This window comes from Pleurodeles waltl, chromosome 7 (genome assembly GCF_031143425.1).
Source record: "Pleurodeles waltl isolate 20211129_DDA chromosome 7, aPleWal1.hap1.20221129, whole genome shotgun sequence".
NCBI classification, from domain to species: Eukaryota; Metazoa; Chordata; class Amphibia; order Caudata; family Salamandridae; genus Pleurodeles; species Pleurodeles waltl.
The window spans coordinates 1,545,225-1,557,681 of record NC_090446.1 but is presented as its reverse complement, the minus strand read 5'-3'; the positions used below and the strand labels follow the sequence as shown (position 1 = coordinate 1,557,681).

General features: G+C 51.4%; 1 protein-coding gene across 1 annotated transcript in view; it reads left to right on the top strand.

The window, feature by feature from the left end:
• EPHA1 (EPH receptor A1) overlaps positions 1-12,457 on the top strand; it is a 161,720-nt gene that overhangs the window by 80,549 nt on the left and 68,714 nt on the right. Inside the window, exon 7 of the mRNA XM_069242658.1 lies at positions 3,336-3,495. Coding sequence (XP_069098759.1) covers positions 3,336-3,495 — 160 coding nt within the window. The remainder of the gene's footprint in view (positions 1-3,335; positions 3,496-12,457) is intronic.

Genomic DNA, 12,457 nt, shown 5'->3' with positions numbered 1-12,457 from the left:
TCCTCCACCAGGATTCAGCACACCAGAGGGAACATTCACACTCACTCCTTCCCTGACAGGAGTCACCACACCTGAGGGAACATTCACACTCACTCCTTCCTCCACTGGATTCAGCACACCTGAGGAACATTCACACTCACTCCTCCCTTCACAGGATTCAGCACACCTGAGGGAACATGCATACTCACTCCTTCCTCCACTCGATCCAGCACACCTGAGGGAACATTCATACTCACTCCTTCCTCCACTGGATTCAGCACACCTGAGGAAACATTCATACTCTTTCTTCCACTGGATTCAGCACATCTGAGGGAACATTCACACTCACTCCTTCCTCCACTGGATTCAGCACACCTGAGGGAACATGCATACTCACTCCTTCCTCCACTGGTTCAGCACACCTGAGGGAACATTCATACTCACTCCTTCCTCCACTAGATTCAGCACACCTGAGGGAACATTCATACTCTTTCTTCCACTGGATTCAGCACATCTGAGGGAACATTCACACTCACTCCTTCCTCCACTGGATTCAGCACACTTGAAGGAACATTAATACTCACTCATTTCTCCACTGGATTCAGCACACCAGAGGGAAACATTCATACTCACCCCTTCCTCCACTGGATTCAGCACACCTGAGGGAAACATTAATACTCATTCCTTCCTCCATTGGATTCAGCATACCTGAGGGAAACTTTCATACTCACTCCTTCCTCCCCGGTATTCAGAACACACGAGGGAGCATTCATACTCACTCCTTCCTCCACTGGATTCAGCACACCAGAGGGAAACATTCATACTCACTCTTTACTCCACTGGATTCAGCACACCAGAGGGAAACATTCATACTCACTCCTTCCTCCACTGGATTCAGCACACGAGAGGGAAACATTCATACTCACTCTTTCTTCCACTGGATTCAGCACACCAGAGGGGACATTCAGACTCACTCCTTCCTCCACTGGATTGAGCACACCAGAGAAAAACATTCATACTCACTCCTTCCTCCACTGGATTCAGCACACCTGAGGGAACATTCATACTCCTTCCTCCACTGGATTCAGCACAGCTGAGGGAACATTCATACTCACTCCTTCCTCCACTGGATTCAGCACACCTGAGGGAACATTCATACTCACTGCTTCCTCCACTGGATTCATCACACCTGAGGGAACAGTCATACTCACTCCTTCATCCACTGGATTCAGCACACCTGAGGGAACATTCATACTCACTCCTTCCTCTACTGGATTCAGCACACCTGAGGGAACATTGCTACTCCTTCCTACACTGGATTCAGCACACCTGAGGGAACATTCATACTCACTCCTTCCTCCACTAGAATCAGCACACCTGAGGGAACATTCATACTCACTCCTTCCTCCACTGGATTCAGCACACCAGAGGGAAACATTCATACTCACTCCTTCCTCCACTAGATTCAGCACACCTGAGGGAACATTCATACTCACTCCTTCCTCCACTGGATTCAGCACACCAGAGGGAAACATTCATACTCACTCCTTCCTCCACTGGATTCAGCACACCAGAGGGAAACATTCATACTCACTCCTTCCTTCCACTGGATTCAGTACACCTGAGGGAAACATTCATACTCACTCCTTCCTTCACTGGATTCAGCACACCTGAGGGAAACATTCCTACTCACTCCTTCCACCAGTGGATTCAGTACACCTGAGGGAAACATTCATACTCACTCCTTCTTCCACTGGATTCAGCACACGAGAGGGAAACATTCATACTCACTCCTTCTTCCACTGGATTCAGCACACCAGAGGGGACATTCATACTCACTCCTTCCTTCACTGGATTCAGCACACCTGAGGGAAACATTCCTACTCACTCCTTCCACCAGTGGATTCAGTACACCTGAGGGAAACATTCATACTCACTCCTCCTTCCACTGGATTCAGCACTCCTGAGGGAACATTCGCAGACTCGCTGCACAACAGGACTAATGTCCTTCTATGCAACAAGGCACAAGGCACCGCAGGGCGCCAGTTACGGGGCATGGGGTGTATTTTAGGCAGTGACTTTCCGGGGGCGTGAGTCTCAGGTTTTCCTGGCTCATTTCTACTTTTAAATCACAGATTATACCTTGACAGATGCATGTCCTTCTCTCTTCAGTCAGCTGATTGAAACAAGTAAACAGGTCAGAAGAGCTTTGCTGCCCCACGAGAAGGGTGGGAGGCTCGCCCCTGGGTGATGGGGCTCTCCTGCCTCCAGGGGGCACATCACCCCCTTGTTGAAGTAAGCCTCAGCAAGGCCTACTAGTGCAAGGGGTTCACCTTTCTCTGCACAAAGTCCTCAGACCATGTAGGAAGAAGTTGGCACAGAAACCGAAATAAAAGACAAAGTTTATTAAACAGTTATGAGGTGGTACTACAGTTCAAACAGCACCCTTAGGTAATGCTTGAAGTAGCACACTGAACTGAGAGAGCATGGTCCTTTTATACCCATGCAGGGGCTAAAAGAAGGTGGTACAATTATAGAAGCAAGACTTGCATACATGTAAGGTCATGTGGAAATGCACAATCGACAGGTAGGAGGGGCTAACAGTTTTCAAGGACTAACAGCTGCAGACCTTACTGAGCATGTGCGAAAGTGAGAGATGCTAAATATAACTTGTCACTAGGCAGATTTTCAAGAGTAGTTAACAGAAATGTAGGACAGAGCACATGGTGAGCACATGGCAGCATTTGGCAGAGAAAATGGCTGCCATGAATACAAAATGGATTCCGCGAAATGTTCACAATAGTTACTAAATACAAGATGTCTTCTGCTAATGCTTAATCTAATCGCTGCTAAACTACAACACCCTGCCTTGCTCTGAGGTGAGCTGGGTAAAGGAAGAGATCACACCTGAGGCAGCTCAGCACCTCCTCTGTCTTAGAGGGTGAGTCTGGGGGACCCTCACCCACCGGGACCCTTGTACCATGGGATCAAAGCTTGATTCCTGGCTCCAGTCTCCGCTCTAGTGCCTAGAAGCTAACTGTCTGCAGCATGTAGCACCAACAAAGAGCTCTCTTAACATTTCCTTCTCTCTCTCAGGTGCTCCCCTCTAACAGCTCCTCTTTCCCATCCCTGAGACTCTCTCCCCTCTGGTTTCTACTTCATCTCACACTCAGGATCTCTTCTGTCACTATTTCACTTTTAGACTTTCCCTTCTAACGCGCAGTCCAGCCCCCCCTTTCTCTTTCACTGACTTGCTCTCCCTTTCTTCTTTCTTACCCCCTTCCCTTTAATGACCCTCCTCTTTTCAGCTGCACCCCCGTTCACTCCATCTTAACCCTGGTGTCTTGTCCTCCCAGGGCGAGAAGGACCACTTCACGGTGAAACGCCAGCAGGAGTCGGAGCTGACCCTGCCAGACCTGCAGCCGGACACTGTCTACGTGATCCGGGTCCAGACACAGACCCCTCTGGGCCCCGGGCCCCTCTCTCCGTCCTACGAGTTCCGCACCCTACCACCAGGTAAGAAGGGGTCGGCGTCTATTGGGGTAGGGGGTGCTTGTCCTTGAGCCCTCATGTCAAAGTGGAGGTACCGCTGGCCCTTCAGGTGCGCCCCTTCCTTTGGGAAGATCCCCCCAGTGCCCTCAGATGTCCCTTCAACCTACCAGAAAGAGCCTCCTCATTCATGGTGGAGGTTCCTTCCGCCTCACAGACTCTTGTCTCCCCCTCAGCCCCCTTCCACTCATGTCATAGTAGGTGGTCTTTTGACTTTGAGGTCCCAGCCCCCTAATTTCAAAGCAGATTTTACCTCAGCGAGCGCCACTGGATCCACGACACACAAACACACTAATTTCAAACTCCTCACACACATTCGTGGAACTCCCCAACTCTGCCGACCCCCCCCCCACCTGAACAGCCGCATCTCCTTCCACCAAACGACCACACGCCTCGGCTCCCCAGGACCCCAAATGGTTTACATCCCACACAGACACAGTACCAGACCAGGAGCACAAGCGTTCTACACCCCCCGAAGCGTGGAGCGACCTCCGGCTCCACACCCGAGCCTCCAACTCCCTTCACGAATTCCACAAGAAACTGAACATCTGGCTCCACAATCAACCAACCCACCCTAAGCAGGGCAAGGTACCCACGCCTGCTCAGCGCCAGGATACCCTCACGGGTGATAGTGCATCTTACAAACACACACAACATTCCTTCAACCCTTCAGAGGTCGCCTTCTTGTAATGGAGAGCCCCCTCATGTTAAAGCCCCCTTCTTGTAATAAAGAGCCCCCCTCATGTTAAAGCCCCCTTCTTGTAATAAAGAGCCCCCCCCATGTTAAAGCCCCCTCTCTCATGTTAAAGCCCCCTTCTTGTAATGGAGAGCCCCCTCATGTTAAAGCCCCCTTCTTGAAATGAAGAGCCCCCCTCATGTTAAAGCTAAGGTTTCTATGACCCTTCCGAGGTCCCCTCCCCTTCATGAAGTGCCCCCTCATGTTAAAGCTAAGGTTTCTATGACCCTTCAGAGGTCCCCTCCATGAAGCGCCCCCTCATTTCATACAGAAGGATCCTTTGATCCCTCATAAAAAGCCCACTCGTTTCACAGGAGCGGACCTCTGACCCTTCAGAGCCCTGCCTGCAAGTGCATATTTTTTGTTGGCTCAGTCCCTCTGCAGCTCTCCTGGTTCTCGATCATGCCAGTACATTCCTTTAACCAGAAGGGTAGTGGGGGTGTCCAACATTAGGGGTCTTGTACCCAGAGGCAATTCCGTACCCAAGGCTTTCAGGCCTGCAAACAGAAGAACTATTTGGAGATTACGCTGCATGACCCACTGCTAGAGATAGATTGTTCGAGGCATGTGTGGCTGCAGATATACATGCTTAGCATAGTCCCCGCATCTAGTGTTGGGCTTGGAAGTGTGCAAGTTGTTTTTCTTCCAAGAGTTTTCCAGGTCATGAGGTAGAGTGAATGCCTCCTCCTCTCACTGGCAATGTGCCTGGCCATCATCTCAATTGTTTGATTGTTTTCTTCCACCGTTTGGTTTGGACGTGCTCTTCTCTGTTCTGGTTCGACAGAGTCATCATTCCATACCTTACCGTCGGTATTGTTTATGATCGCAATTCTTTTGAGTCTCCCTTATCTCTCCATCAACGCTGACTTTGTCAAGGCAACTTGAATCAGCCGCAGCCCCAGTGGGGCTTCCCCTTCAGGCAGAGCTTATGTTCTATGTTTCATCACTGGGTGGACATGGTGTGGATGGAAGAACGCCCTTCTGGTCTGCCCTTGATGCCACACCAAGTACCCGTGCACTGATCGCCATCAGGTGTGTAACTTATACTTCTCTCCAGACCATCAGGAAGGCAAATGTGAAGCCTGAAGATTCTTTTGGTCCAAAAAGACCCTGCGGGATCAACAAACTTGACGACTTAAGATGTCCGAAACAGCGCTGAGGACACGCAAGTCCTATTTGGAGACAAAGACCCTCAGGAGGAGGCTCATGCCCAAGTGTTGGCAGCAGATGATGGCTCCTTTTCGCCTAGATATAGCTCAGGCTCTGAACTCGCAATGCAGGACATCATGCTGGGACAACAGCAAAGGGACAACTTAGTTTTGAGGAGGTTGTGGACATTTGTGTACCAACAAGGCACAGAAAGCACGCTGACAAGGCAACTAGCCCGGTGCTAGCATCACACCACTTCCTGCTGCATCTCCCCCACCTCCTGCACCCGCATCATATTCCACAGGGGACTCGATTGATTCCTTTGGGGGGGATAACGGAGATCAGGTCTTCATTCCACCTCAGGATGACCCGCGGGACACTTATGACATGCACCTACCTACTGACACAGACCCCGATCTTCAGCCGGCAAAGCCATCTCCCTCAGACGACAGCACTACCTGCCACGTCATGGTTAGGGTGGCTGCATGTCCTGAGGTCCAGCTCCACACTGAACCACCAGAGGACGATGTTTTGTGTGGGACCCTCTCCTCTAGGCAACGCTCGGCACGGTATATCCTAATTCTTAAAGGTATGCCTAGACACGCTCCGGACATCGTTCAAAGACCCTGTTACGGCACACGTTATTACTCCAAGGGTCGATAGAAAGTATCACCTTTCCCTAACTGACCCTACAAATATTAGAGGTCAACTCTATTGTCACTCTTTGGTGGATGCCACAGCGAGAAAAAGGGGAAATTTGCAAACATCTGGTGAGGCGCCCCACCAGCCAAAGAAAGAAACAAGATGGATGTCGCGGGGAAGAGGGTGGCTGCTCAGGCTGCCAACCGATGGAGAATTGCCAACACCTTCGGCCTCCTTTCCCGCTATCATGCAATATCTCCCTGAGGAACACAAGAAAAGGGCATGTGAGATCGCCTCATGGGGGTAAATTAATTGGAAACACCTCTGCTCACTGCACCCCTGATGCAGAGAACACACCACCATGAAGAATTAATTCTAGTGTACTTCTCAGACGTACCACCTGGCTTAGCGGTTCAGGCTTCAAATCCGAAAATGCAACAAAACATCCTCATTCTTAAGTTTGATGGCAAACACCTCTTTGGCCCTCAAGTACACACTGTACTTGAGAAAATTAAACAAGATATCGAGATGGCCAAGGCTATTGGAGCATTACAAACATCAGCACAACATGGCTCCCTTCCCTGCTTCCCGTATCGTGGAGTGATAAAATCCACCCCCAGAGATCCCTCCACGTCTTACCAGTGTCCCCGGCCAGACACCACGCCCAGGGGTTACTACATGAGCCTCTATGGGGGGCAAGAATGCCAGGGGCAAAGCCAAGGGTGATTTCATTAAACCTCCGCCACCTCAATTGTGGTGTGTAGAGTAGTAGCGAGTGGATTACTACACCCCCTATATGACCACTTCCTGTGAGAAGCGGGCATAACCCTGTCCCATAATTCCTAGTTCCACCAAAAACAAGATGGTGGAATTCTTCCTCGAGTGTACACTTCGGGTAGCCCAACTTATGGATTTGACTAGCCCAAAGATGGAACAGGACTACTGACTGCCTAATTTCCTGTATGTTCTGGTGCCAAATAGGCCTCAGGGCAGGGGGTGGCAAATCCTAGGTCTAGAGGAAGCTGGGATTGCCTACCAAAGGCTTTAAAGTCCCTGGCCTTGGTATGCAGATTTACTAGCCATCCTGCTGGTTTCTGGCCTCTGAGAGCACGGCCTGTCACCTACAGGAGGTCATAAACTTGTCTGTGGTGGAAGGGTGGTCGATTCCAGTCACCCAGCACACTAAGGGTCTGATAAGGTCTCTAAGGTGCCCTCTGGGTGCACATCATAATAAATCTAACACTGGCATCAGTGTGGGTTTGGTAGGACGAAGAGCTTGATACCACAAACCATAGGTTTCAGTGAGGCCATCATGTAGCCGAGAAAACTGTGCTGACAAGTGTCCAGTACACACCTTAAGATGGCTGCCTGTTCACTTGCAGTGTCTAAGAAATGGAACTAGACGTCACAGGGGCATATCTGGTCCTGCATATATGTCCTCCCATAAAATATAATGCATCCTGTCTTAGGACAATTGGATGCAATTAGACATTTTACCACGTTTTAGGGAAAGAGCATGGCCACTGGGTGCAGGAAGCTGGCCTGGTGTGTGGTGAGCACCTGTAGTATTATCACCCTATACCAGGTCCAGGTATAACCTATAAGTGAGGTGTAGGCAGTGTCTAGAAGCCAGGGCTCTCTCTAGGGGTAGCTGTGGATGAGCAGCCAAGGCTTATCTAGGAGACATGCAAAGCTCATGCAATACCACTGTAGTCACACAGCACTTACACACATGAACGAAAACACTCAGTTGTACAAAAATAAAGGTACTTTATTACAGTAACACTGAACTAGATTACTTATGGGCAAACCCCCTCTCTGGAGTTAAGTACACCCTATATATACACAGTAATTATTAAGATTTGGCATATAAAAACAACAAGCATTGGCAAAAAATAGCAGAAAATAGATAGGCCCCCATAGGGGGTTCAAACCATATACTAAAATAGCGGAATGAGAAGTTATGTCCTCCACCCAATAATATAGAGTAGTTAGGAGGGAGCTGGAGAACTTGGGACCCCCAAAGGTGAGTATCTAGATGACCACCAGGGACCAGGAGAGCAAATGTAAGTTACCTTGTCTTCCCATGAACTAACCAGGGGACTTCGGAGGGGAAGATTGTAAGACCAGGAACAGTCCGGGGGAACCCAGATGTGGATTCCAGAAGAAGAGGACCTGCAAGAGAAGGGGGCAGAGTCCAGATGGGGCAGGAGCCACTGCCCACCCTTCTCTGGATGAAGATCCAGGTCAACGAGGGAAGGTGAAGATCAGCTGCAGAGTCCAGGAGCTGCAGAGGAGTCCTTGCAGATGATGACCCACATTGTCGCAGATTGTCCGTGGTCAGGAGGACCACCAACAAACCTTGGCAAATGCAAATCTGGGCAGAAGAGGATTTGCAGAAAAGAGAACCAGCAAGGTCCAGGGGACCCAACCCTTGGTGGGGAGTCTGGACTGATCCTCAGCAGTCGGGAGAGCCAGCAGAAGCAGTCACAGCCCCCACAGGCGACCCACTGGCAGCAGGCACAGTGAGATGCAGTGAGGCCCAGTCAGCACACCTGGAGAGAAGTCCCACGTTTCTGTAGAAGCAGAGGAGAGACTGTTCTTGCGAGGATAAATTGCAGGAGACCGGAGCTTCTTGAAGTCTGAAGATCCCTTGGAGCAGGAGTCAACAAGCCTTGGTTCTTGCAAGAATCACAGTGCACAGAGGTACTGTCTTGCAAGCAGATGCAAAGGCTCACCGTCTCCCAAGATGGGCAGAGAGGACCAAGAGGACCCCTCAGAACAACCACCTGTGTTGGAGAATCTTTGCAGGTCCAGAGGCAGCAGATCCCAGCAGGCGGACGTCACTGCCTTAGATGCCTGCAGATGCAGGGGAGTGACTCCTTCCCTCCAAGGGAGATTCCTTCTTGCTTCTTGGTGTAGCTGAAGTCTTGCCGATCCCAGAGGCTGCACAGCCGGGGAAATGTTGCAGTTATTGGAATGAGCTGAAGAAAGATTGTTGCAAGGTGAGGTCGTCTCGGGGGTTGCAGGCTTGTTTGATACCTGTGAAGTCCAGCAGCGGTTCTGGGGCCAGGACCAGGAGAGGTCGATGCAGAGGAGCTCTGGTGGAGGCGTGCGTGCCGCATCTGGGGACCAACCCTAAAGGGACCCCCTACATAGCCCTAACAGGGGCCTCTGCACATCTTGTTTCCAACATGGAAGAATCAAGTGGCCACCTGGAGGAGCTCTGGGCACCACCCCTGGGGTGGTGATAGACAGGGGAGTGGTCACTCCCCTTTCCTTTCTGTAGTTTCGGACCAGAGCAGAGACTGGGGGTCCCTGGACTGGTGCAAACCGGATTATGCAAGGAGGGCACCAAATGTGCCTTTCAGAGCATACCAGAGGCTTGGGGAAGCTACCCCTCCCCAGCCCAGTAACACTTATGTCCAAGGGAGAGGGTGTTGTCTCCGTCCCCTACTGGAAATCCTTTGTTGTGCCTTCCCCTGCTCGAGCTGGTCAAGCAGCAGGAGGGCAGAAACCTGTCCGAGGGGCTGCAGCAGCTGGGCTGCCCTCAAACCCTGAAAAGACTGGTTGGAGCAATACTGGGGGGCCCTCTAAGAAGCCCCCAGAGCACATGGAATCATGCCACCAATACTGGCATTCCGATGGGGTTTGATTCCGACATGTTTAATACCAAACATGCACAGGTTCGGAGTTACCATTATGTAGCTGGACATAGTTAATGACCTGAGGCACTACACGGGTAAAATGGCTTCCCCACACTTGCGTACTCCAGTGCCTTGGAACTGGAGTTCGTAGGGCACCTCTGCTCATACAGGGGTGCCCTCACAGACCTGCACCCTGCCATCTGGGCTTGGAGCGCCTACTGTGGGGGTGACTTACAGTGACCTGTACTGAAAGTGTGCATGCTCCTTTTCCCGCAGGCTGCGATGGCGGGCCTGCAGACACATACTGCATGGTCTCCCAAGGGTGGCATAATACATGCTGCATCCCATGGGGAACCCCTGGTGTACCAATGACCTAAGTACCATATACTAGGGATTTACAGGGGTACACCAGTATGCCAATTGTGGGGTGTAAAGGGTACCAAGGCAACCAAATTTAGAGGAGAGAGCACAATCACTGGGGCCCTGGTTAGCAGGATCCCAGTGAAAACAGTCAAAGCACATTAATAAGAGGCAAAACGTTGGGGTAACCATGCCAAAGAGGGTGAGTTTCCTACACTGGGGACCTATTTAGCAGGTACCCGGTGTACATCAGTCAAAAAACCTCAGAACTATGGCAAAAGTGGGGGTGACCATGTCCAAAAGGGGCACTTTGCCTCAACTACACCTCCACGTAGGGGGTGAGGTGGTCCTAGTCACAGAGTCAACGTCCCTCAAAACTATCTCGATGCAGGCAAAAGTCCAATTGCCCCTGGACTACCAGTTGCCCAGTATTGCGGTCACAGGCCAATCCTTTCTGGGTCGATAACGTATCGTCTGGAGGTCCTAGCTGTACTCTGACAACAGTCCCAGGTTCAGCAAACTCGGGTGCAGCTTTGTGTGTCAGGCCCTGGTCCCTGGCACTGCACAACAGCGACTGGCGGCGGGTTGAAGATTCTGGGCTTCCAACTTGTCCATCAGGCTTCTCAGCTGTTGTGCTCCTGAGGGGTGAACAGGAAGCTAGCTTCCTGACCCTTGGAGTCGCTTGGCTTTGGCTGGGCTCTAGGGACGATTTCTTCCCAGCGGCACAGACCTTCTTTGCTAGCCAGCAGGTTCGGCGGGTGCAGGCCATGCCAACACAGCCTTTCTTCGATGGTTTGGGCTAACGCCCGTGTGTGATCCAGCGAGCGAGAGATACACCTCTCCCATTTAGGCCTCTGTTGTGTCCTTTCCTATAAGTCGTTTGCACCTCTCCCAAGGAGGGAAGAAATCTCTCTTGGGACCAAGCCCCATGTGCAACCGCTAAGGGCGCAGGAGACTTTGGGCAACAAACAGGTAACTTTCTAAACGTTTCTCACTGGAACAAGTTACATTAGTGATGACTTGAATGTCAAGATGTAACGAGATGTAACAAGTTGTTTGATTCCTTGGAGTATCGACTTTGGTCGCATGTTCAGGAGTCGCGGGCGGGTCAGCGTGTAACCCTGCACTCGTCAATGGCGAGCAGGTCTTTCCACAGGAACAACAACAGTTTCACGTCGTTGCTGCCAGAACACATGCTCAGCTCTTGCAGTGCGCTGCACCCGGCCTCAGGGCTTGATAGGCCTCCCATGACCGTGACCTGTACAGATTACCAAGGGGTTCGTGGCTTTGCCATGTTTGAAACCGCCCCTCCCGTATGCAGAGTCGTACTGGGAGACATGTTTTACCCATGTCACACCCTGGGTGGCAAAGCCCGTGCAGGAATACCTGGGGTGACCCCAACATACATGCCATGGGTACCGGAGTATCATTTACTAGGACCTCACAGGCATGTTCGATTATGCCAATTCAACATACATGTCCGAGGGTCGGGCACTGATGTCTGGTTAGCAGGCGTCACTGTACTCGGAGTCGAAAAACCACCAGAGTCAGTTGGAAACATAGGGGTGACCTTACAAAAAAAAGCATTTCCTCACACCCGCACACAGGTTACACTCAGTCCAAAGCCTGCACAGAGTGCACTCAGTCCAAGGCCTGCACACAGGCTACACTCAGTCCAAGGCCTGCACACAGGCTACACTCAGTCCAAGGCCTGCACACAGGCTACACTCAGTCCAAGACCTGCACACAGAGTGCACTCAGTCCAAGACCTGCACACAGAGTGCACTCAGTCCAAGACCTGCACACAGAGTGCACTCAGTCCAAGACCTGCACACAGAGTGCACTCAGTCCAAGACCTGCACACAGAGTGCACTCAGTCCAAGACCTGCACACAGAGTGCACTCAGTCCAAGACCTGCACACAGTTAACACTCAGTCCAAGACCTGCAAACAGAGTGCAGTCAGTCCAAGACCTGCACACAGTTTACACTCAGTCCAAGGCCGGCACACAGGCTACACTCAGTCCTAAGGCCGGCACACAGGCTACACTCAGTCCTAAGGCCGGCACACAGGCTACACTCAGTCCAAGGCCGGCACACAGGCTACACTCAGTCCTAAGGCCTGCACACAGGCTACACTCAGTCCTAAGGCCTGCACACAGGCTACACTCAGTCCAAGGCCTGCACACAGGCTACACTCAGTCCAAGGCCTGCACACAGGCTACACTCAGTCCTAAGGCCTGCACACAGGCTACACTCAGTCCTAAGGCCTGCACACAGGCTACACTCAGTCCTAAGGCCTGCACACAGGCTACACTCAGTCCTAAGGCCTGCACACAGGCTACACTCAGTCCTAAGGCCTGCACACAGGCTACACTCAGTCCTAAGGCCTGCACA